At 35.9% G+C, this 25,556-nt stretch overlaps 1 protein-coding gene across 4 annotated transcripts in view; it reads right to left on the bottom strand.

Annotated features, from left to right (window-relative positions):
• Positions 1-25,556, bottom strand: part of CDK14 (cyclin dependent kinase 14) — a 550,404-nt gene that overhangs the window by 216,329 nt on the left and 308,519 nt on the right. For all 4 annotated transcript variants that reach the window (XM_087417863.1, XM_014788156.2, XM_087417812.1 and 1 more), the window contains one exon: positions 17,008-17,128. In XM_087417863.1, the coding sequence (XP_087273989.1) occupies positions 17,008-17,128 (121 nt within the window). The remainder of the gene's footprint in view (positions 1-17,007; positions 17,129-25,556) is intronic.

Genomic DNA, 25,556 nt, shown 5'->3' with positions numbered 1-25,556 from the left:
ACATCCTTCTAGTTGCTGTATGTGGGACGCGGCCTCAGCATGGCCCGAGAAGCGGTGCGTCAGTGCACGCCTGGGATCCGAACCCGGGCCGCCAGCAGCCGAGCGTGCGCACTTAACCGCTAAGCCACGGGGCCGGCCCTGATTAGAAGGTATTTGAAAACTGATATACACACTCTATGGCAAAAGAATTCAAGATGAAAAAATTTATCCAAACTACTAAATTTGGGGCAATGGAGAGAGTATGGAATGCAGAGGAAAAAACAGAATTCCCAGGGAAGGGGCAAGAACTTTTCTCCATCAGAGCAGGGAACAGAGAGTTCAATGTGACTTCTCTGGGAAGGCTTCCTGATCTCTCAGACCGTTAGGTCTCCTAACCTCATGCTTCTCAAGTTACTTCCTGCAACTGTAATCGTACTTGTAAATGTATTAGCCACTATCACCTTTCTCAGAATGAGGACTTGGTCTTTTACTTTTAAAAATATAATTCAAATGAGTCAAAGGGATTATGGCAACATACCAACTCTCCTAGACCTGAATGAAATCGGGTTTGGTCACTACAGTCACCAGTTAGGATGCACTGTAATGTGCCTGTTGATTAAAGTACTGTTGGGATGTTAGGGTGCAGGATAACTTTATCCACCAACTCCTATATTCAGATAATATCTGCATTTGACAGAAGACATTTTAAGTGGAGTGTACTCAATTTTCTCATAAAGATATTAATGTTACAAGATGTTAATTAAACAATAAACAATTATTACACATGAAGAAGTATAAAATAGGACTTAGAGATTATTATTTATCTACTTGACATTAATCTTATTTTGGTCATCAAAAAATAAAACATTCTGGGGCTGGTCCTGTGGCTTAGCAGTTAAGTTTGGCGTGCTCTGCTTTGGTGGCCCAGGTTCGGTTCCCGGGCATAGACCTACACCACTTGGCAGCCATGCTGCGGCAGCGACCCACATACAAAATAGGGGAAGATGGGCACAGATGTTAGTTCAGGGTGAATCTTCCTCAGCAAAAAATAAATAAATAAATAAAATAAAACATTCTGTTCTCTGTATTTATGTGTTTATCTTCCACATATGAGTGAAATCATATAGTATTTTTCCATCTGACTTATTTTGTTTAGCTTAATACCCTCAAGTATTCAATAAAAATACAAAAATTTAAAAATTTAAAAAAATAAATAAATAAGTAAAACATTATTCTCCTTCTTTCCTAATTCTCAGGGCAATAGTTTGGTTCAATCTTAGTAGACAGTGTAGAAAGACTTTACTATTTTAAAATATGGTACAATTAAAATCTCAAAAAATCTCTAGATTTTAGCTTCTAATTTCATCCATTTATTAGCAAAAGCTAAAGATTCCTTAGGATAGTGAGCTTTCAGCAGAGAGTGACAGTTTCACTCTCAAGTGGCAAGGCTTAACCACAGAGCCTGGAAGGGATCATGCCACAGCACAGCCTGTGCATTTGAGTATATGCAGAGAGGACAGTGACTCACTCAGCTCTTATTATCACAGTGAGGGAAGACCTGCCCCTTGTCATACAGACTTCCCTAATTGAAAGTTACGAGGCTTCCACTCAAGTTCAGAGAATCATTTAGAGCCACTCAGAACCATCTGCATTGTCAAAACATTTGGAAAGAGGGCTGTAGATGAAGACAGTGTCAAGCTGCTTCTGACAGGAGGACAGCAGATAAACAGAACCATAACTCACTGCACGTTTGGTCTTTCTCTCATTCAACATTATGCTGGCACCAGAAATTTCCTCAAAGCCTATGTGTCCATTGGAAACAAAGCATCTGAAGCAGTGCTTCTCACCCTTTAATGTGGATGCCAATCACGTGGGGATTTGTTAGGATGAGGATTCTGATTGACTAGGTCTGGGTTGAGGCCTGAGATCTTGCATTTCTAACAAGTTTCTAAGCAATGCCGATGCTGCTGTTCACAAGACCAGACACTGAAGAGCAAGAATCTAAAGGAATCTAGGTAATTCTCTCTTGAAGGGAATTTTATAACTCAGATTAATTCTCTGAATATGTATTCAGGCTCCAGCCAAAGAAACAACAAATAAACAGTAGACTAGTGAAATAAATTAGATTAAGCACTAAACACAATCTGAATTTAACACACAGAGATGCAATACTAACTCGAAAGGTTCTGCATTAATTAACCTAATAGGTAATTTTATTTAGCCATGGTTCACTGAAATACACCATTACGCAATTAAAGCTAGTGAGATTTGATGCACCAAGGCGGCCACTTATTTATCGCACTTTTCTATGTTGGAATGTATATAAGGTCATAAGCCGCAAAACAACATTTTGGTCAATGACGGACCGCATATACGATAGAGGTCCCATAAGATTAGTACCGTATAGCCTAGGTGTGTAGTAGGCGATACCATCTAGGTTTGTGTAAGTGCATCTATGATGTTTGCACAACAATGAAATAGCCTAACGATGCATTTCTCAGAACATGTCCCCATCTTTAAACGATGCATGATTGTATTTGTAAAATAGACTAAAGAGTTTTGTTCCTTAGGAGGCTAGCTCCTAAAAGATCAAAATTAAAAAAAAAAAAAATTTCTTTCACTATAATTTGTAAGAAAATTTATAACACATAACAGACGTCATCTTCTCATGTTGACATTTGCAGTATTTGAAAAGTGAAAGATTAAAAAATTACATTCCACAGGCCCTTGGCGACTATTGAAGGAATTGAATTGATTAAACTGTCACTCATCATTTACTGTGGTTAGTGCTTCATTAGGCACAGATAGGCACAATATATCTTAGTCAAATACTTCTGTGGAGTACTTAGCTCTTAAGGAATGAAAACAAAACCAAACCAAATCCTAGATTGTGGGTAAGAGCCCATCTCAGAAAACATTCAATTCAAAACAATAGACTTTCTATATAAGGGGAAACTTTAAGATTTATTTTTAAAACTATGAAACAAAATTATATCTCTAAGAAGTTGTACTTACAAATTAAGCATATCAAAATAAAAATTAAACAAAAGTAAAGATTATATATATTTCAGTACACATATATCTTAGTACATATATATTTGTGTGTGCATGAGTGTGTGTATATATATATATATATATTTTTTTTTTTTATTCACATAGCAAAGCTGTATTTTTGCTTTCTGGTTGAGTTACCTGAGCTAGAAACCCAGGAATCATCTGAAACCCTTGCCTCTCCCTTACTCCTCTCATTCTTTTTTTTTTTTTTTTTTTTTTTTTTTTGCTGAGGAAGATTCACCCTGAGCTAACTTCCATGCCAATCTTCCTCTGTTTTTTACTATGTGGGCTGCCAGCACAGCATGGCCGCTAACAGAGTACTGTAGGTCCATGCCCAGGAACCGGACCCGGGCCGCCAAAGCAGAGTGCACTGAACTTAACCACTAGGCCACCGCGGCTGGCCCTCTTACTCCTCTCATTCAGTCATCAAGTTCTCATATCCTAACTATTCCTAAATATTCCTCCATCTGGTCTCCAACCACTTTCTCCCTCCCTCCATTCATCCCTTTTTCTATACCTGCTTCATAGACCCTGTCCTTCTTCCCTACCCACAAACAGCAGCTGTTTCACCACTTGTGGGATACTTGCACCCATGGCATAGCCTATGTGTCCTTCAACTCTAGCTTTGTCAACTTTGAAAGATGGCTTTGACAAGTCAGGACAAGTAATCACCACTTGGTGACACCCTTCCTGACCCCCTACCTCTCCTCAACCATCCACTGAGGATAAATCAATCACCTTCACCTTTGAGCTGCCACTGTACTAACTGTACACCTGTGTTATAGCTTATCACACTGTCTTCCCCTTTGACCTTGAAGGAAGGCATGGGTGGATCTTTCTCAACTCTATAAGCCCAGGACCTGACTCAGTGCCTGGTACAAAACAGGTGTTCAATAAATATCTTTAAAATGAATAAATGAATGAATGAATGATTTGCATAAACTAGGCTGAAAAGTACAAACAAGAAACTGCAGAAGAAAAAGGAACTTGATTTAGAACTAATATTATCACATAAAATTAAACACCAAAAAGAATCAGTTCTGTAATTTCACCAAAATATCTAAACCCTAACTTCATTTATAAGTCACTCTGAAGGAATTCCAGTAGTCTCCATGGAATTCCAGTAGTCTCCATGGAAACCTCTGGTTCAGCAGTACAATTTACTCAAATGCTAAAATTTAGAGATAGAGATCTAAATCTAAAATTTAGAGACAGAATATCTAACACGATGTTTTGATTTTTCCACATAAGGAAACTGTATTACATGTTTAAACGTCTTAGTTTCAGTCCCAGAATCTGAAACCGTGACTCTAAATCCTGGGCCAGTGATCCATTCATTATGCCATGCCGCCTCCCCAAGTAGAAGAACGTATCTTTGTTTGGTCAGTCTGGTCAGATTAAAAAAGAAGGCATAGGGAGGGAGGAGGGTGAAAGGGATAATTCGGTACGTGTGTGGTGATGGGTTATAATTAGTATTTTGGTGGTGAACATGATGTAATCTATGCAGAAATAGAAGTACAATGATGTACACCTGAAATTTTTACAATGTTATAAACCAATGTTACTGCAATAAACAAAAAATTAAAAAAAAAAAAGGCATAGAAGGTAGACTATCTCATTAATAATTTTTGTATAGATTATATGTTGAAATATTTTGAACATACTAGGTGAAACATTAAATTCAAAAATTATAATTTAAATTTATAATAACAGAAAATATATTATTAAAATTAATTTCACTTGCTGCTTCTTACTTTTTTTTTTAATTGTGGCTACTAGAAAATTGAACATACCCACAATTCACATTATATTTCTATTGGATTACTTCAGATTCATCCACATCCCTAAATGCCTTTACTATATTTTTGGCTTCTGCTTCTTCATTTGACATCACTGTTACCGGTGGGACTGGGTATGTCATCTGCTTTGGACCTTGAAATTTAAGAGGCAGTTCACGGCACGAGTGTTATTTCACACTCAGATAAGCTTAATCTGGTGCTCACAGGGGACTTGGCAGTGTCAATGAAGAAACTTCCTGGGGCATGCCTCATTCATTCAACAGATATTTATGTAATATCTTCTTGATGACGGATCATCATGCCAGGTTCTGGGACTACGTCTGGGAACAAGAAAGAAATATTCATTGGCCTTGGAAAGCTTATAGTCTGGTAGGGGCAATGTACATTGTGATGGTTAATTTTATTAATCAACTGGCATGAAGTTTCAGTTAAGTGAGATGAATAAGCTCCAAAGATCTATTGTACAACATTGTACCTACAGTCAACAATAATGTGCACTTAAAATTTGTTAAGAGGATAGATCTCATGTTAAGTGTTTTTACAAAAATAAAATTTTTTAAAAAGAAGAAATAGAGATGGCAAATTTGTTCTCCTTCCTAGTGACACAAACACTAACAGGATAAAGACAAAACCGAAACTGAGTCTTCAAAATTAAGTTTTGGGTAGAGAAAATAATAAAACTATCCTTAAAAACTGAAGTCTATCACCATTGCTCGTGTACTGAAAATAAGATGGCTGTCAATGTTTAAAAATGTTTGAAAAGTTCAAAACAGAGTCCCATAAATAATGAGGACCTCAGAGATAAAGTCTTAAAATAACAACCACAGGTTATATAGATAACTGGGAATATTCAGACTAGGAACATCCAGAAACCAGTCATAATTAATACAAAAATGTAAATAAGAAAGGCCCTTACTGAGGACTACCATAGGAAAAAAATGTAAAACTCAAAATATTGCATTGAATAGCAAAGAAATGTTATTTCTTGTATTATGGAACCATAAAAGGAGAGAGAAGTCCCATTTGATTAGTCATTTAAAATGCTACCAGTGAAAGCCCTTCTCTAAGGAATAATTGGTGACCAGGCAGGACAAGAAAAAACGAATTAATAAGCCTCGCACATCTTTAATTTCTGTTTATATGACAGCTGATGCAGAACAAGGAAGTCATAAGATTTCTCCCTACAAATTTATTAATCTTCCTGCAATAATGTGGGCAATTAGGGAAAAAAAAGTTCATGGGTAATTATCTTCAAGATCAAAGCAAATGACACATTCAAGCAATCTTTTTAGGGAAATCATATCTGACATATCATGAAGAGAAATCACTGCTAAAAATCTTCATGTAAATTACTCCCCTATAAGAAAAGGTCTGAACTTCAATTTACAGAGTGTTAAGTTGATATATTTAGGTCCAATCATCAAACGACATAGCTGGACTTTGATGGACTACGGTTAAGAACGCTGGAATGGGCACTGCTAAGATATATGACTGGATGGATGATATCTGACAGTAAAATATTGGACAACCATCTGATACCTTAGATAATATATGGAGGATTGAAAGGCAAAAACCGGCCACTGTAAACCGTCATTGTTCATTTTTTGGTGAAGTTTGTGGGCTTCTTGGAATATTCTCAAAGACTTGCCCCGGAATGCGGCTGTGTAGACTAGACACTGTACATAGGCTACCATGTGAACGATACCCCCTGGAGTTGTGCAATGCAGTAGTGCTAGTGGGTGCTGCTTGAGAGCAGGGGCTAGGCCTTATTCAGTCTCGAACCTCTGGACGTTCTGTAAGCTTTTGTTGAATGAATGAATGAAGATATTCATACTGTGTAAGGGAGATCTTTGTGAGAAGGAGGCTGCCCTAGGATTCTGGAGGTGTTTTTTTTCTGTGCTACCACTAACCAGTTAGTGTGGGCAACATAATCAAGCACCTTCAGATTTGGGGGGTAGGGGTATAAAACGGCCACAAAACAACAATAAAACAAAATTATGAATTGATTTCACTGGGTTGCTAAAACTCAGAAATAGTTTTTAAATAAACCTGTTAGGATTAAATATGACAAACAGACAAAAATTTATGTAGTTGATATAATAAAAGTTTTTTAATTTCTTGAGTTTACGTTAAGCTATGAATATATTCTGTTTTCAGAAGCAAACATGGTAAAAGCTAGCAATCAAGGAAGAACCATTGAATTATCAATGAGAAAGAATAGAAAAGGCTTGCCAAGCTTCATGGAAAATGCAATTATGTAAACATCTCATTCTTGGAATCTACTGTCTCACATGGAAATACAGAGAACTAAAAAATGCCATAGCAAAAGATGAACAACCCACATATGTACAGGAAAATAGGAAGCTACTCAGATTCTGTCCTTGGTAATTACTAAGTGTCTGTCAAAGACTATGATTAAGTTTTGTTTTATTTTTTAATGGAATTTAGCAGGTTCTTTCTTGGCCACTAATAGGTTATTTTTTGTTAAGTTTGACTCTAATTCTTTTTCAATTATTGTATTATTTCTTCTATTTCCCTTAATGACATCTTTTAACTATAGGAATCTAAGGACACTACATTTGAAGAGCAAAACTGAAAAAAAAATACAAATATCTAAAGTTTATCAATTACATAATATAGCATCTAAAATCATGAAAGCTACTAGTACATTTAAGTTATATTAATTCATACAGCAGAATGCCAGTAAATGAAAATGTGATTCTTAAAGTACATTCCAAATAATGCAGTGTCTTGAGGAATTAATTCACAAATGTCACAATAGCACAGAAGTCCCCACTTCCATCCTTCAATGAACAGTATGAAGTAGACACCCAAATCCCTTTACTAACTATAGTCACACAACGATATTTACACAAGCTCCCAGCTTCTCTCCAATCACATTTCCATTCAATCATATCTTTCCTGTGCACATAAGTTAACAGTTCACCTTTTCACCTTCATTGGATTAGAAATGTTATAGTAACTGGAACATTTGTTAATTGTTTTTGCTCGTTTTAATAGCAAGCTTATGTTGGATTCACACGTCACTGATCCAAACGACTTCTTTCTACAATCAATTCTTTAAATTCATGTAAAATTTTTAGCTTTTTAAGAACTATCACTTCATATTCTATTCCCTTTCATCAGTAGTACATCAAAAAGCATATGGCTTTCTTTTCAAGTTTGTTTTCATAAATGAAGTTGTCATTATTTCACTAACAGTTAAATGGTAAAGATTACAAATTTCCACCACACTAAGATGTCGGCAGTCAAGAGGCTCCTGCCTGCACTATGCTGTTTGATGGCTCGTCCCCATCAGCACCTGCTATTCAATCTGTGTCCAAGTGAAATCACTAGTTTCTACAGGGCAAGGACCTTAGCAGCCAATTGTTCATAGTTAAAGCCACAAATACTAAATTATCAACAAGAGTAGGAAATGCGGTAAAATGTGCCTAGACTCCCCGACCCTCTCTAAAGTGACCACAAGTGTCAGTTAAGGAATAAAATTCTAAAAAAGGATAAAATAAATAGATGAGGAGACACAAGTGGAAGAGAGAGAAGTTTTTTTGCAGAAGATGCGGATGAACGTGTGGCAATCTAGACAGACCATACACAGTTACAACTTCAAGTTATAGTCAGAGTATTTACCTGCAACTCAGAAAAGGCTCAGGATTTGGAGACACATGTTCTAAAGCATGAAGGTGAATCTGACAACTGGAAATAGGGTGGAGGATTGAAAGTTTGTACAAAGCAATTGACTCCTAGGTCTTCTAGGACCATCTTCCACCCCAATCCACCAGGAGGACACTAAGTGTTTATTCTCTGGAGAAATTAAATCCAAAAGGACTCAAATTGAGGGGAAAAAGTGAGAGCAGGCTGAGGCATAGGGCTGAAAAATGGGGAATTAAGTAAAAAGTGTTTATTGGTCTGTGTGACCATCAGCTTGCCTCTCCCATCCTGCTTTGAGGATGTCAGCTGCCAGGAATCAGCATCTGAGGAAGAACAAAGGATAGGCCTTCAGACACTGACATTTGAGAATCTCCCAAAGAAAAGTTCAGCTTTTTGTCTGAACAATATATAATGAACTGACCAGTCAATGAGTGCCCCAAAGTGTACAGATTCATAGTGTCTCATTTATAAAAGTAAATGGACAGCAAAGGATGCCTCCCACCCCCATATTTGAGGAAAGCTTCCATTAGAAACCAGAGAAAAACAAAGTAGGTGGTTATATACATGGCAACTGAATTTTTTTTAAAAGAATGGAAGGTTTGAATGCTAAAAAGTTGTAAAATAAAAAAGAAAAAAATTTTAAAAATAGAAGATTAAGATAGAAGCTCCAATATTAAACTACTACAAATTTTCCTGAAAGTAAAGACAGAGAAAACAGAAGGAAATAAATCATTAAAAAAAAAAAAAAGGAAATTCAAGAACCATTCTAAGAACTGAAACATACATCTTTATATTGGAGGCAACCTACCCAGTGCCAGTAAAAAAAGACATAACAAAAGCACACTATCATGAAATTTCCAAATACCAGGGAGAGCAAGCAGAGCCTAATACTTTCCAGAGAGAAAGTATGAGGGGTCACACAAATGATTGTGAATCAGAATGGAATCAGACTTCTTAGTAGCAATACTAGAAGCTCTAAAGAAATTAAGCAATGCATTCAAAATTCTGAGGGGAAAAAAAACCCTAATTACATACTCAGCCAAACTTTATCAATCATGTGTGGGAGTAGAATAAAGACGTTTTTAGAAAACTAAGAATTTGAAAACTGTATCTCTAACACACTCTTTCTTAGGATGCTAAAGGAGGAAGACATGGAATCCAGGAACTAGGGAATCTGTAATCAGTAAGGGTCCAAAAGGAAAATGAATCCAACCCAGAACAGACTTTAATGAAGGGACTACTTGCAGCGGTGTAAGGAAACCAATAAGACGTGTTGAAACACTGAGAGGCTAGCAACAGCAGGAAGCCATTACCTGCCTTAGAACCAAAAGCCATTATTCCCCCTAGAATTAAAAAGGTCAAGCATTAATGAGATCTACTGACAGCTCGAGCCATGGAAGAGAGACTTCCCCATAAAAGTTGCAGTCAACCATATAGAAATATGAGCTAAAACAGGGAAGAATATTCAATCTCTCTCTTCTTCCACTTGCCTGAACCCAACTGGAAACCAGCAGCCAAGGCAGCTTGGAGGACATATTCCCTACGGGTCAGCTATCCAGAACATAGGGCAGGGCAGAAGAGGGTAAAGAACAGATTTGGAGGGAAACAGAAAATAACCAGCTTAGAATCTACAACAACAGGAGAGGGGTAATTGGAAGTCTCAAGATGACAGATGTTCAGCTGTGCTAAGGCAAAAAATCAGAGAGCTGAGAGACAAAAGTTTCAAGGAAAGGTTGAGGGAGGGAGACATCAGTATTGACAGATTTGCTGATGTGTTCGAGCATTTGGGAAATTTTTTTTTTCATACATAACTGACAAATCTTTTACATCTATAAATAATTAGCAATAGGAACAAAGACAACTAAACTAATAAAAATCAGAGACATTATAAAGTCCAGGAAAACCAAAAGGTCATACAGGAAAGGATACATAATAATGAATACTTGACTTAACCATGAATAATATTTACATATTAATGTTTCAAAACAGAGGTAGATTCTATATGGGAGAATGAGCTGAGGGTGGAGTGCGTGAAGGTTGATGGAAGAAAGTTAAATCCTCATCTACCATAATACCCACTCAGTAGATAATGTCTAAAATAATAAATCAATAAATAGCAATATAAACAATTATTTAAGACATATGGAAGTAGATACTAAAAGAGTCAAACGTAGTTGCTTCTGAGAAATAGTATTAAAGGGTGAGTATGGGTGAGGCAGGAGGTTACTATTTTTGCTATTGTTACTGTTGTGGCAGCTATTAATTATTGGTTACACCTAAAATAGGTTTTATTATCATAGTTTTCTGATTCTGAAACTGAAGATAAGGCTAGTTAAGGAATTTGGTCAACCAAGGTCACACAAGGAAGGAGTGGCAGAGACAGAACCTAATTTAGGCTTTCATTGTGTTTGCTATTACAACATTGCCTCTTCTTTACACAGCAAACCATTGCTAGTTACTTGATCAGAGAATTGATTTCTACATGAATACACAGCTTAAAACATAAAAGGCACTAGTGTGCATCCAATGTTCTCTAAACTATGAGCACTAATTTATATATTTCCAAATTAAACACACATGCACACAAACACACACATAAAAGCAAGATGTGAACATCCTGGGACAAATTTCTCTCTAACTCTCTAGACACAGAGGTATGTTAATCTCCCTAAAACCAAAATATAACAGCTTCCATTTCTTTGATATATCCTATAGCACTCCTGGATGCTATACTCCAATAGAAATGCAATATATTTAGCTTGGCTGATTGATATACTAAGAGCTGATAAGAACACTATCCTCAACATTTGTAAAGTCTTATTTTACTTAAAGAATTTCACATTTAACCATCTCTTGCTCTTCTCACAAACCAGTGAGGCTGCTGAGTATATACCAAGGGCTATCTTAATATGATGAAACTTAGTCATTGTGATTGGCTATTTTAAAATCATCCAAAAACCAGTTTGTGGGTAGCCAATTCCTTTGCCAACCTTGATAAAAATAAGGAAATTTTTATTTATTTTTAAAACATTTACTGATGAAGACTACATACAATGCCTCATTTTATATATTATTATTTAGCTAATTTATCACTAATAAACAACCAAACCCATCCATTGAAAACATACTCTCTCTCACAAACACACATTGATAAATAACGTGGAATGTAAAAATGATAACCACTTTTGACAGAAAAATAGAACTAGTTCCCTTCAGCGCTCCAAAGCCATAGCTAAATTCAGCACTTTGGCAACCACTCTACAATTCCATAATAATCTAATTACAGAGTTGTGCTTTTTGAGATAATTCGTTATTAAGCAACATAACAGAAGTTTTCCTCAAGGAATTTGAGCTTGTAGCCAGCAGTCCTTAGGTGTGAATTAAGGACTCAAATGCATTGTCTCTTCTGACTACTAGTATTTAACCAATTAGTACTCTAGTGCTTTATGAGAAAGACGACCACGTCACAGTTAAATCTCTGTTTTATACCTATTGTCCTGGCAGAATTACTGGAACTGTCCAAGATATCCTGGTATGGATACTCTACTAAAAGGTCATCCTAATTTTAAGGGACTTCAGTATTGGGAGTGGGCTCAGAAACCATGGCTACCACCATGAGCTCAGCTTTCAACTACCTAGAAGCCCGTCTGATTGTCCCTTGTTCTTTTGTTATGTTCCATTGCATCATCACTGAATATACCAGCAAGTCACTTGGATCACATATTATTTGAGCAGCTCTTAAAGAGTTGTTACTCTTGACAGTGACTAATTCGAATCCTCCTTGGTCTTATGACCTGATTAATTAGAAAATGCATAAATAGTGTTGACAGACAGATGACTTTACGTAGCTCATGAACTCAAATTCTCATTCTTACTAGCATTATTTTTTAAATGGACTCATTCATTTTAGCATAAGTGATAAATGAGTAATGGTTAGGAGTTGGGACAACAAATGCCAGCACAGATGTTGGTCATATGAAAATGTATTTAGTCCAATGATTCATGTCTTAAGTTTATTTCAAAGAAACTCCTCCTTGAATAAAACTATATAATACAGAATATTGATGTGAGGGGAGAAAGGCCGTCCACAAGGCTGTTGAACGAGAGTGAAAGCCACCCACTGTATTTGAAGTATGCAAAGGATCCAACATGACTCAGAGCACAACCTAAATTATAAAATAGGAATTTTACTGAATTTGTGTTTTGGAATCACTTTACTAGTAAAATAAAAACTAATTTCTTATAAATCATCTTAAGAGATTATGTAATATGCTGTAAAGAGAAAGGGCTTTGGAGTGGGTTAGCCCCAAGTTTGAAGCTTGGCTCCATTTACTAACTGTATGACCTTTACTATCCTATTCAGTCTCTCTGAGTTTCTATTTCTTCTACTGTATCATGGTACAGTAGATAAGTAACTGAAATGCATGAGGGCTTAGACTATAGCTTGCGTTCAATAAAAGTATCTACTATTGTTACTATTACTTTTAAGACTCAATTATTATTATTACTATTACAATTACTCAAAACAGGACCTCATATAGAACAAATTTATTTTCAGGGGCTATAGTACAATTCATTTATGATTTTCTCTTTTAAAATACTGGTAAATAAACCTGAGTCCTAGGAAATCTTATTTTATTACATAAATTTCCTTGGTTCAAGAGACATCACTAAGGATGATGGCAGAACTCTGTATATTGCCAATATGTATGGTGATTAGGCTATTTAATAAAAAGCAATGCTAAATGGCCTTATAATACTCAATAAATAGGCAATTTCTTTTCTGATATATGCAAAATTAATTTTGATGCAGACATTCTTCTATATACCAAGACTGATATGGAAATTTTTTTCTAACCACCCAGCTGCTACAATGTTAAACAAATTAATCTTAATCTTAAATCAGAGATGTAATAGAGAAAAGAGTGATTTAATATGCAATCTCATTACATTTGACAGGCTTATTTATAAATGATTCGCCCCACATTTTGACAACCATAGTTAATATGTTAATTTGCTTTTAAAAAGATGATGAAAGGAAGAGACTGACGTGCTATCATTCCTCACACACTATGTTGGGGAGCACAGTAATTGATACCACAAGGTAATGCTACTAATACTGTGGCCCCTCAAAAGCACCATGATGAGATGATTACTTACTAGCTACAGATAACTTAGTCATCTTATGTTAAAAATTAATCCCTTAAAATAATCCCAAGTGACCTTCTGCTTTAGAAAACAAATGCCTCTCTAAACATATTTATGAGCTTCTACAAAGGAATATAAAGCTTATTTAGACCACGGACCACGACAGCTAGAGCAGAACTCCCTGACAGGGGGGACTACACAGATAGGCTGCTTTTCACATCTGCACTTCTCTTAATGTGGTAAGCCCTTTTTGGTTTAGAAGCTTAAAGATGACTTCTTATGCTTTGACTTTCAAAGAGTTACAGAATCCAAGAATTAAGAGAAGTTTATACACGAGACAATGTCCAATTTGATTTCTCTGCTTAAATCCTCCTTCATGGAGGGAGACAAAGGTACCAAAAACTCTCTTTCTTGATGAGTTCTCAAATCACACAGTATATTCACACATTGCCACGGTGCTGGAGACCTAGAGCAGTGAATTATAACACAGTGAGTTCCAATTTCCATCACTTGCTGCCAATGTTAATGCATATGTGTCTTCATTAATATTTTTATTGCCTGTGGCTATTTAAACAGAAAACTGGAAAATGTAACACTGTGTAGGATCATTAGTTTTTAGTTACTACCCTGCTGCCCCAGGATGGTAAATGAACTGTAAAAATAGCCTGAAACCACTGCCACCTGCCTCCCTGCTATTGTCCATGGGTTAATATTTGTACTTCTCTTTGGTGCCATGACTCAGTTATAATCCTAAATCTAGGTCTTTGAATACCCAGCATCGATGCCATTGATTATGCAAAAATCAGTGTCCTGTGAACTCTCTCTAACTGGAAAAATACATACATTTTACTTGACTTATAGGATAATAACAAAATGGCTTTTAGAAAATGTTTTGGAATGAAATCAGATGCAGAATGACAGGCATAGCACAGACATAACTCAGATTTTAGAGCTTGGAAATGAAGAGCCAATAAGTATGGGAAACTGCTTATACATAACACATTTACTATTTGTTTTTGGCAATGAATAATCTTGGCATGCAGAGAAAAGGGCATTTGGGGTCTACTATTTTGTAACTGTTTTTCTCCCTCCCACTTAAATAACAGTCTTCTTCTTATGCTTCATTATGTCTCTGTTTAAAGCAAAAGCGCCCAAGCCTTTCTCCTTAAGAGAACGAACATACACATGCACATACACGTGAAAGAAAAAAGGAGAGCAGGGAGGCACAGACCGGAAATCAAATACTACATACCAGAAACAGACATATTAGCAAGTCACAATCCATGTGGTTCTCTGTACTTTAAAGAGCAATTTTAAAGATTTGGGAAAAATTAGCCACTAGTGTATAAAAAACAGCTTCTCCCGATTATGAGCGTAGAGTCTTAACTGAACTGCCAAGCACTAGGACAAAACTGGCTCCAAGCCACAAATATTTCCAAATTATGTTCTATTAGCAGAGTCCTTAACTGACCTCACTGAAAGACAACCTAGAATTTCCATACTCAAAAAATAGAGAAAAACACTCTACAACTCAAGAATATTAAGAAATGATTATTTGCGTAGCCAACTCTCAAGTATAAGGCAGGAAGGAGGAAGAGAATGTTAGGAAAAAGTTAGTAACTGATATCCTCATGCATTCATTGACCTTTACTTCCAAACGTTTTCTCCATTACAACTAATGACCAAAATATCTATTTTGCCCAAGCCCCTGCCTAATTGTGTAAAACTTGTCTTAAAAAAAGTTAGGAAGTGTGATGAAAAAATGGATTAGCTCAGCTCCTCAATGACAGTCATCTTTATTCTCAGTGTTTTGGAACATGCATTACAATGGTATTAGATTTATAATAAGGCATTACAAAATTTATGACAGTAGCTCTTAGGCTGTACCCAGATTCTTTTATAGCTCTATTGAGAGGTATAGATTTACACCCCATAAAAATAAATATATTCACGGGTACACAAAACATTGCATATATTTTCAGTGGTTTCACAGATTCTGAAATCCCATTCCTAGGGGGGCTGCTGGAGCCTAAATTAAGAAAATCTACACTGTGCTCTACATCACAAGGAACTTGTTTTCTCACCATAAAATGCTTGAATTAAAAACATCAGAGAAGAAGCCAGGCCTCATCGCAGCCTAATTTACTCAAAGCCAAGATTACTGAGGGCAGAGCAGTGAAGTAAGTACTGGCAGTAAGATAAACAACACAGGCTGAAGCTTTATTAAGGTCATAAACGTTATGTGACCATGTAGCTGAATTCTGTATACGGGGCATAATCATTCATGGGAGACAATTCCTGCATAAAATAGCCACGTGCTACATGAATTGTTTTACTTTGGCCACAATTGTGAGTCTAGAAAAGGGATTTTTCTATTAATAAAGGACACTCACAACAGTCACTAGTGAGTCTTTCTTGAGTGCTAAAAATAAGATTATTCCCTTATTTGAATATTTGATTTAGATCACCCTGGACTGGGAACTCATTGTAGTTTATCATTAATAATAATTATGCATTAAATCTCACCAGTCTTGGGGCCTCCTAAGACAGATTTTTAAGTTTTGCTAAACCATTGTGTGAAACTAAGACTCTATTGAAATTAAACTTATTGTGATATTTTTAAAAAGTAAGTGTCTTGGGGGGCTGGCCCCGTGGCGTAGCGGTTAAGTGTGAGTGCTCCGTTGCTGGTGGCCCAGGTTCTGACCCCGGGCGCGCACTGAGGCACAGCTTGTCAAGCCATGCTGTGGCGGCATCCCATATAAAGTGGAGGAAGATGGGCACAGATGTTAGCCCAGGGCCAGTCTTCCTCAGCAAAAAGGGGAAAATTAGCATGGATGTTAGCTCAGGGCTGATCTTCCTCACAAAAAAAAAAAAAAAAAAGTAAGTGTCTTATTTCATTTTAAATAATTGGTACCAACAGTTTTTAGGGGTATACTGCACCAAATTTAGTGCCTAACAGTTATACCAAAATTTTCAGACCGCTTATCTGAGCTTTGTTGTAAATTTAAACATGCTCCTATTACTTCCAACCCACACTGCTATTTGGAGATATATACTTCCTTGTTATAAAACAAAGCCACAAATTAAGACCCTTAGGGAGAAAAATCACCGTACCGACAGTTTGAAAAATCTCTCTGCCCTTGTTCATCAGGAACCATTACCAGACACCATCTGCAAGGGAGTCTCTGATTAGGGAACACTCCCAATCACGTTTTTAAAAAATCCAGCAGTATTGCCACACACAAGAAAACACTCCTGTATCATTAATCTTCATTCAAACTGTTAGGATGTTTGTCTAGGCTTGACCCAGACCAAGCACTACGGATAGATTAGCTAGAATAAAGTTTCCATTTCTCACCACATGTCAAGGCAGGTGGAATATTCTGTCGAGCCCAGGAGGACATCTGGAGGTCTATACCACAAGGTAACCACTTCATTGGAGTATGTGTGGCTAGGGACAGATTTTGCTCTTGCAAGACCTGTGGGTTACATGAAACATAAAGAAGTTTAATAGGCATTAATATAACAAGGGAATTTAAATTTGAATGTTCACAGTTTTAAAAGGTCAAACATGATATTATAATACAGAATCACAAATGCAATGTCAAGATTACTAGAAAGGTTGTGGAAAGCATATTGTGGTCTACCCATTTCAAAAACATGCTCATAACCAATAAATCATATATATTTCCTAATAAAGCATCATGAATCTAATAAAATCCCAGGAGAGTAAACAAATGATTCATAAACTATTAGATATTGCACAGAAGCTTAGAAATCTAGACTTTCCAAAGAATGTTTCGTGGAACTCTAGTTCTGAGAGTTAAAGTTATTTAAAGTGTTATGAGAAAGAGTTCCAAGATTAAATAACTTTGAGAAAAAATGGTTTAAAAAGTTAAACAGATGTCCCTCCCTACTACAAGACTTCTCAGTGCCGTTAATTTTTCTAATGTATATTGCGACTCTAAAAGAAGAGTAGAAAATTTTTCTCAAAGGGTTGTTCCAACATTTCTTGTGGTTTCAGTGTTCTATCAAACACCCACTAGGAAATCTTTATTCAGGAAGCTCATGTAAAAACCATCTAAATAAGTAATTATAAAGGAATAGTTAAATATGATTAGTACATAAAGATGATGAGATAGTGTATAATAAAATGTTTTCTAAGAATTTTTAAAAACTGGGAAAATGGTCAAAATAATATGCTAAGTGATAAGTGACATGCAGTTTGACTTCACAACCATAAATACTTATGCATAGAAAAAAGAATGGCAGAAAAAATATTTGAATGTCTACAGTGGTTAGCTCTGGAATATGGGATTATCAGTTTTTTTTAATTTAATACGTTTTTCTGAGTTTTTTTCAAGTTTTCTACAATGAATAAATAATTCCTTTTAAAATTAGAATATCTGGGGCCAGCCCTGTGGTCTACTGGTTAAAGTTCCATACACTCCACTTCAGCGGCCTAGGTTTGCGGGTTTGGATCCCAGGCGCAGACCTACACCATTTGGAAGCCATGATGTGGCGGTGACCCACATACAAAAAAAAAAAAAAAAAATAGAGGAAGATTGGCACAGATGTTAGCTCAGAGCGACTCTTCCTCAGCAAAAAAATAAATCACAAAATCTATGGATGTTATTTTTTAAAAGAAAAAAGAAACTTGTATGATAGCTTTCTATCTGGGTATATTCATTAATGACAAGTGTAAAGTATTATTTATCACTGTGATACTCAAAGCACATATAACATTTTTATGGTGAATCTACCATAACATATTCGTTTTAATGTTCTAATTATTTATATTTTTATGTAGTACTTAGGAACATGACTTTTTTCCTATTTATTAAACACTTGGTATTCCCTTTACTGTATTATATGTAAATGTTAAAATTAATAGGACAGCTGATGAGACAAAGAATTTCTAATTAATTCAACTACGGTTACAGTAACAATTTCTTCTACAATGCAGTTTTTATAAAAATACAATGGCATATTATAAATTGGTTAATGTTTATAAGTATTCCATATTAAAATGCATAGTTTATACACACACACACATACATATACATACATGGTTCCCAGCTTTTCTGCACATGAATAGAATATTTTTGATAACAGATTTCCATAATAACCTCTACTTCTTTTCTCTGTAAGCTTTTATCCTGCCTCAATTCAGGCAAAATTGAACAGACAGGAGAGTCAAGATGGTAAAGTATCTCCAGAATTTAGTAATCCCATCAAAAGGTTTAGTTCTTCAAATGACTATGCTTCTATATAGACCAAAGAGCTAAGCCCAAGTCCTGAAACAGTTTCTGACTCGTTCCGTATGCTGTTGTCAAGTCAAATAGGATGCCAAAAACATTCAAGCTGGAGTCCCTTGGTTTTCCTGAGGCCCTGCTGACAGAAAGCTAGGCCAGAGGGATAAGACAATGAAAAAAATCTGAGATTTTCTTTGATAGCTCAGACTCCAAGGCTAGTTACAAAAAATTGTGATATTCCCAGTTTTAAAGGGAGAACAAGACCTCAAAATAACCTAGAAAGAGTATAAATCTAAATAATTACATGTGATTTCAAGTCAGTTATGTTCACTCTGAATATAAGTTTGTAAAACTGGTTAAATATTTCTGGAAAATATAAATAAAGAAAAGCTCTTTGTCTACATTATTTTTCTCCTTCCCACATGTTTAGATAAAGGACGGCTCAAACTCCACTCACTTGGGCCACATAACTTCCCAAATCAACAGTGAAGATGAGCTTTCAACGTGTTAAGACAGTTTCTTAAGATGGTTTGCATGTAAATGTGCCATATCGAAGAATGTTATATTTTTAAGATACAGTCTTCTGCATCGCTTGAGAAAAACTCTTCCATTATCTCAACTTGAATATAGTCAATCAAAACATTTTCTTGTGGAAAGTGTCCTGTATATTGATAAACAGAAGGTTTTAACCCTAAAAATATTTCTGTTCAGTTAAGATAAATAAATCTCAAAACTTTTCAGGGAGGGAGCAAATTATTAAAACAATGACTCAAAAAGAAAAAAAAAAAAAGTATACCTTGAAGTAGGAATATATAACCACATTTTTAATAAATATTTTTGGTAAAGATATTGCTTGTATTTATACAGTTCATGCATCAAAACACGCTTACTCATGCAAAATTTATTAAACTGCATCCTCCAGCTGAAGGAAAACTGTAGGACAGGATTAATTAGCACAGCATGTGTGAAAGCTTGCTTTCTCTGTTCCTTGTCAGTTGCTATGGTTACACTACAGGAAGAGAGCTACACTACCTTTTAAAAAGGATGAAGTTCATGGGTTATTATCAAAACTTCTTATATTAATGTTTAGTTTGAATTAAAAGTCAAAAGCAAAGTGAAATGCTAACCAGATGAGTACAGGTTATCTGCACGCTGCTGCTTTGGCTGAGCGTGTGCACGTGAAAGGGTGCGTGTTCCTGTGGGCACCTAAACTAGCTTGTGTAACAATTCAGAGTATCCAACTTTAAGATGTTACCATTTCTAACTAATAAAAGACCCTAGAGTAGAGCAAAAAAATCCTATTAAAGCCCGGTTGCCAATTATTCCAAGTTGGGCAACCTTGGTACTAGCTAGCGTAGCAGAATCTGATATTTCCAGAAGAGTTAAGAAGCTGTATAGTTAACCTATTACCCAGTGAAAGAATTCCTTTTCATATCTCTGTAAGATGGTTATCCAACACCTGCTGCCATCCTGAGCCTGGTTCTTCCCTCTGGCAGGGATACAGAATAAACCACATGACAGAGCTTCCAACATTTGCCCTAAGCAGGCAAATCAGCATCAACCAATGGAGATTCTTCAGGCCTTATCTTAATAGCTCTCTTAGTTGCCGTGGACACTGTTGACCACTCCTCTTCTTTTAAATTTACTCCTTTGACTTCTCTGATCTAGAAGAGTTAACAGGAATGACTTGGTCTCCTTCTGGGATCTTCCCCATCTGCCCCTTAACTGCTGGTTTTATCTAGGGTTATATATTCAAACCAGTGCTTTCTCAAATGTATACACACCCTGTAGGTAAGTGTGGCTAATGCCATGTTTTAACTGTCATCTGTAGGTGATTTCTCACAAGATTGTATCTCCAGCTCATACTTGTCTGTGGGCTTCAGATCTGGGTCTATCCAATTCCTCACTAGACTGGTATGAGGATGTCCTACAGGCACTCAGCATGAACCAGCCATCCGTCTCTACAGCTATCTGCATCGTTAATACAGGGAATATGCCATGAGTCCAGCAGCAGATGCATTTTACTAGTAAGCTGTTTTAGGTTCACAAAAACAGTAAAAGTTCTTTTAGCTGTACACAGATATACATTAGATTTTATATTCCATGCACATCTAACTATTCTTTAAAATTCCAATGCATCCTTTTTTGCAGGTGGTAAAATTGTTTGGGGACTTGAGTACTCTCTAACTCTATGGAGAAAATTGCTGAACCTTGGATAGAGGTTCAGGAATGATAATTCCCATGTCTCTGTTCTGACTAAGAAATTGAGAAAGAACTGGCAATACCGACTTGTTTCTTTCTAATTAAGTGGAATAATGGCAAAAGCTAGATGAAGTTGTGGAAGTCAACCAAAATACAATACAAAGGAGTATCTTTCACCATTTGTCTTTCCAAAAGATGCGTCACTGTTTTGTGTTTGTCAGTGGTTTCAATTTTATATTAGAGCAACTCCCACGCCTTTCCCTCAACATACCTCATTCCCCAAACTAAACAATCAGAAAAAGAATGTCTCCTCTTAATTAATCAGAAAATCAATATTTCTAGGAGAGGGACTCCTTTCTTCACAACTTGATTCCAAACAGACATGAAACACCTGGGTAATATTTCACCATCTGGCAGTTAAGCTAGAAAGGGAAATACTTCTCTATTCCATGAGCCAGTCCATGGAGTAAGGGTAGAGGAAGGCTTTTTCTTTCCCATTCCACAGTCCTAAGAATAGGCCAGGAATTTCTTTTTTCATATAAATTTTTAATGGAGTCCTCTCCCTCCTAGAGGATTTATATTAAGTATCCTATGATATGCTAAAGCTGTTTGAAAATTCTTTATTGCTGCTCTTAGAATGTATCAGTAAACAATCATTAAACAAAACAAAACAAAAAATATTTTCTTCTGGTGTTCTCCAGAGTTCTGGCCTTTAACCTCTTCCCTCTGCACTTGACAAGTTTTCCCTGGATGATCTTATTGAATTGCATGGCTTCATTTACTATATATGCTGTCGATCCCAAATACATATTTCGAGTATCAATCTTCCCCTAAAACTTTAGATTTCTCTGTAAAAAATATCCACTTAGATCTTCCACAGCTATCTCAATCTTAAACACTTCTCCTGTCTCCAATTCTCCAATCAATACTAGCCCCTCTGGTGTTCTATAACTCACCACTGGACATCACTTCCATCCAAATGCCAAAGCTGCAAGTCTTATTTCACTGTAGGCTCCTTCTACTCACAAAATTACAAAATTCAATTTCTCTCTTTTCTCCCCCCTCCTTAGATCTCCCACCTCGTCTCTTGCTGGATTGTTACACTAGCCTCAAGTCTGCCCATGGCAAAGGGTTATCAATTTCAAAATACATTCTAGACAATAAATGATCTACATTTAATGAAATTAATTTTATTGAAAATTAAAGTTTAATTGGAACACTCTTCAATGTGAATAATAATAAAAAACGTAAAACACCCAATCGTCCTCTAGAAGCACTATGAACGCTGAACATTCTCCAGTCCCCTTGTTCTATATTTGCCATCATAGGAAGGGGGAAATGTGGGCATTTGGGAGATAGGTCTACGCTTTTTTATATATTTAATATCACATGGTGCAGTTTAAAGTGGAAAAAAGTTTTGAGATTATAATTATAATATTCTTTTCTTTCCTTTGAATGAAACATCTTTGTTTTTGTTTCTGTCCAGACTTCTACTTTAACAGAAGCTACTCTTTACAGGACACCAAAATCCCTTAAAAATGTTTGATTGGCATTTGTCAGAGTCTTTCAACTGAATAAGAATAATCTTTGAAAATAAATCCTAATAAAAGGAAATTAAGTCCAGAAGACATTTAAACCTGTTAAGACAATATTTTATTTTGCTCTGATTTTATTTATTTTTGAATTTTTAAAGTTAATAAATTATGCCTAATTTCTGTCTATCCTAAAGCGCACAGATTTTATATATCTTTCATTTTAAATAATAGAAATGATCATAGCACTTTAATATAGACATTCTAAATAAGAAAGGAAATATTCAAATAATTAAATTTCATAGATAGGAAGATTTTATTTTCTCTTTCGTACAAGAGATAAAAATAATATACTTCTCTGGGAAATACTGCTTAAATAAAATTAATACACACGGTCGTAAGACCAATTAGTCAGAATTCTTTGGCTCACTACCATATAAGAAACCCGCTTTTGTTGTCAGAGCATTAGTCAGCATATTAGAAGACTTGTGATATGAAAAAACTAAATGCCTGATAGTGGTTCTGACACTAACTAGTGAGGTGTGTATCTTTGATTAAGTCACTTAAGCTCTCTTACTTTGATTCTGTTATGTGTAAAATAAGGGGCTGAGATAAGAGTCGGCAATCTATGGCCTGTAAGCCGACTACCTGTCTTTGCAAATCAATTTTGCTGGAGCACAGCTACGCCCATTCGTTCACATATTGTCGACGGCTGCTTTTGTACTAAACAGCAGAGTAGCTGACAGTGAGAGTATGACCCATACAATATTAATATCTGGGTATTCAAGAAAAAGTTTGCTGACTCCTGAGCCAGATTAAGGAAACTTTAAGGTCCATCCAAGTACTAAAATTCAATGATCCCAACAAAATATTACTAAAAACCTTGTTCATTAAATGTATGAAGATCATATGTGCTCAAGTTCTTAAAAAGCCCTTTAAGTAATTCCACCTCAATGATCCCATCATATCACATATGCATTAGCAGAGAATGCAAAATCATTTTCAGTAGAGTATATGTGAATATATCATTTTCACAGTTCACTGGTTTACATTTCGTTTTCTAGTTTCTGCTTCTCAGTTAATGAAACTCAAAGTTATTATTCCAATGCTAGATGACAACACAATATAGAAAATGAATTTCATAACTTGACTAAATTGGCAATTTTGATGAATTTTCATATCATGCTGATTTGCTTCCAATTTTTAAAAACTAAAGATGAAAATACTAAATTCATCATAAGAATCTAAGTTTTAAATCAAGACATAATACTCAAAACTTTTAGGTCATTTGTTTATAAATATGTATTAATATATACCCAAAGCATTATACGAGTATGCACCTGTAAGTGTTAAAGAGAGTTTATTGAATAATGACAACCATAATTAGGTCAAATAAGGTAAGAATAATTATGACATCAAGCCAGATGTACACTTTGAACTTGACTGGAAAAGAGGCAATTTATAAAGATGAAATTATCCTACATACATACTATCTGAAATGACAATATATGCTCTCTTTATTAATTTTTTTAGCTTTTAAGAGAAATAAGAAATTAGAGTAAGTGTTCCTCTGGGAGGCTTATGAGAAAATCATTTCCATTTCCTTCCTAAACCACCCAAATTTTTTTTAAAAAGGTGGAGACATCCTTACCACGTCTTACCAAAGATAATACTAAAACATGGAAATTAGCGGATGTGCTAGTGCTTATAATACAGAGGCAAAACTGATGTGACTTTATTGAGCAGTTACAATCTGTTAGGTACTCTAAGGGTTTAAATGTAGCATAGCATTTAATCATTACAACAACCTAGAATGTAGTACAATTATTAGTATCCCAATTTAACAGCAAGGAAACTAATTTACCCCACATCACACAGTAATAAGTGGCCATGCCAGAATCTGAACACAGCCAGTGTCACCGCCTTCCCAGGAAGACTGGGACCCTGGGAACAAACATGTTACAGACTGAGTGGGTCCAAAGTCCAGAATGGTGACAGGCCAGTCTGGTGAGTGAGGGAGAGGGATGGGGAGAGGATAGGAAGGCAGGGGAGACAGGAAAGAGAAGTGCCGAGCAAACACGAGCTGGTTTTACTGGAAGGTGGTTCCAGATATATGAGCAAACTCGAGAGAATGACTGATGTTGTCTAGAGAACCTCAGAGAACAATCAGACAAAAAGCCCTCAAGGAAAAGAGAAATTTGATAAAAAAGCACCTCAGGAACCTTCAAGTGAGGGTCTGGTTGCTGAAATGAGAACCATTCTTATGGGCTGCTTTGTTTATTTGTTTGTTTCTTTTAAAGTGGAAACTGGCAGAAGGCAGCCGCCCCAGAAATGGAGCAGTTAGCTAGATAAGGTGGAGAGTAACAGCTAGAAATTCAAATTGGGGGTCTGGGGGAGGCCCATTTATCTTACAGGACCCTGAGGGCCCATTTTCTTTTCAGAAACCCCAAACCTGTGTATAGTTAAAGCTGACCTCAAGGATGTGTAACAATGACATAGAGCTAAAGAAAAAGCTCTTTGAGATATCCTTACTGAAGAGAATTTTTAAATGTTCCACGAGATGAAAACAGGCAATTACTTTCAAACTTGAACTAAGAGGCTTTTATGTTTTTACAACAGTAAATATCCAACTGAATCAGTTCAAATTAAGGAGGCAATTATTGAGCCAGTTCAAGGAAAAAAAAGTTTGAGTCATATTGAATTCTTATAATATTTTCTTATTTTCTTGTTGCTGTCCAATTTTTATGAATTATTTTCTCCTACGCTTTTAGTTTTTCTTTTCTCTTATCATACTATTTGAGCAGAGGCCAAGTAAAATTTTGGGGTCTTAACATTGTACTCAGTACAGGATTCCAGATATTATAATTAGAACACAATGTCTACTAAAAGACATGCTTATGTTTACTTTATTTTGATGA

Source organism: Ceratotherium simum, chromosome 1 (assembly GCF_057802395.1).
Source record: "Ceratotherium simum simum isolate JZ-2026a chromosome 1, ASM5780239v1, whole genome shotgun sequence".
NCBI classification, from domain to species: Eukaryota; Metazoa; Chordata; class Mammalia; order Perissodactyla; family Rhinocerotidae; genus Ceratotherium; species Ceratotherium simum.
The sequence above is the reverse complement of the archived record's forward strand: the minus strand, read 5'-3'. Positions and strand labels throughout refer to the sequence as shown.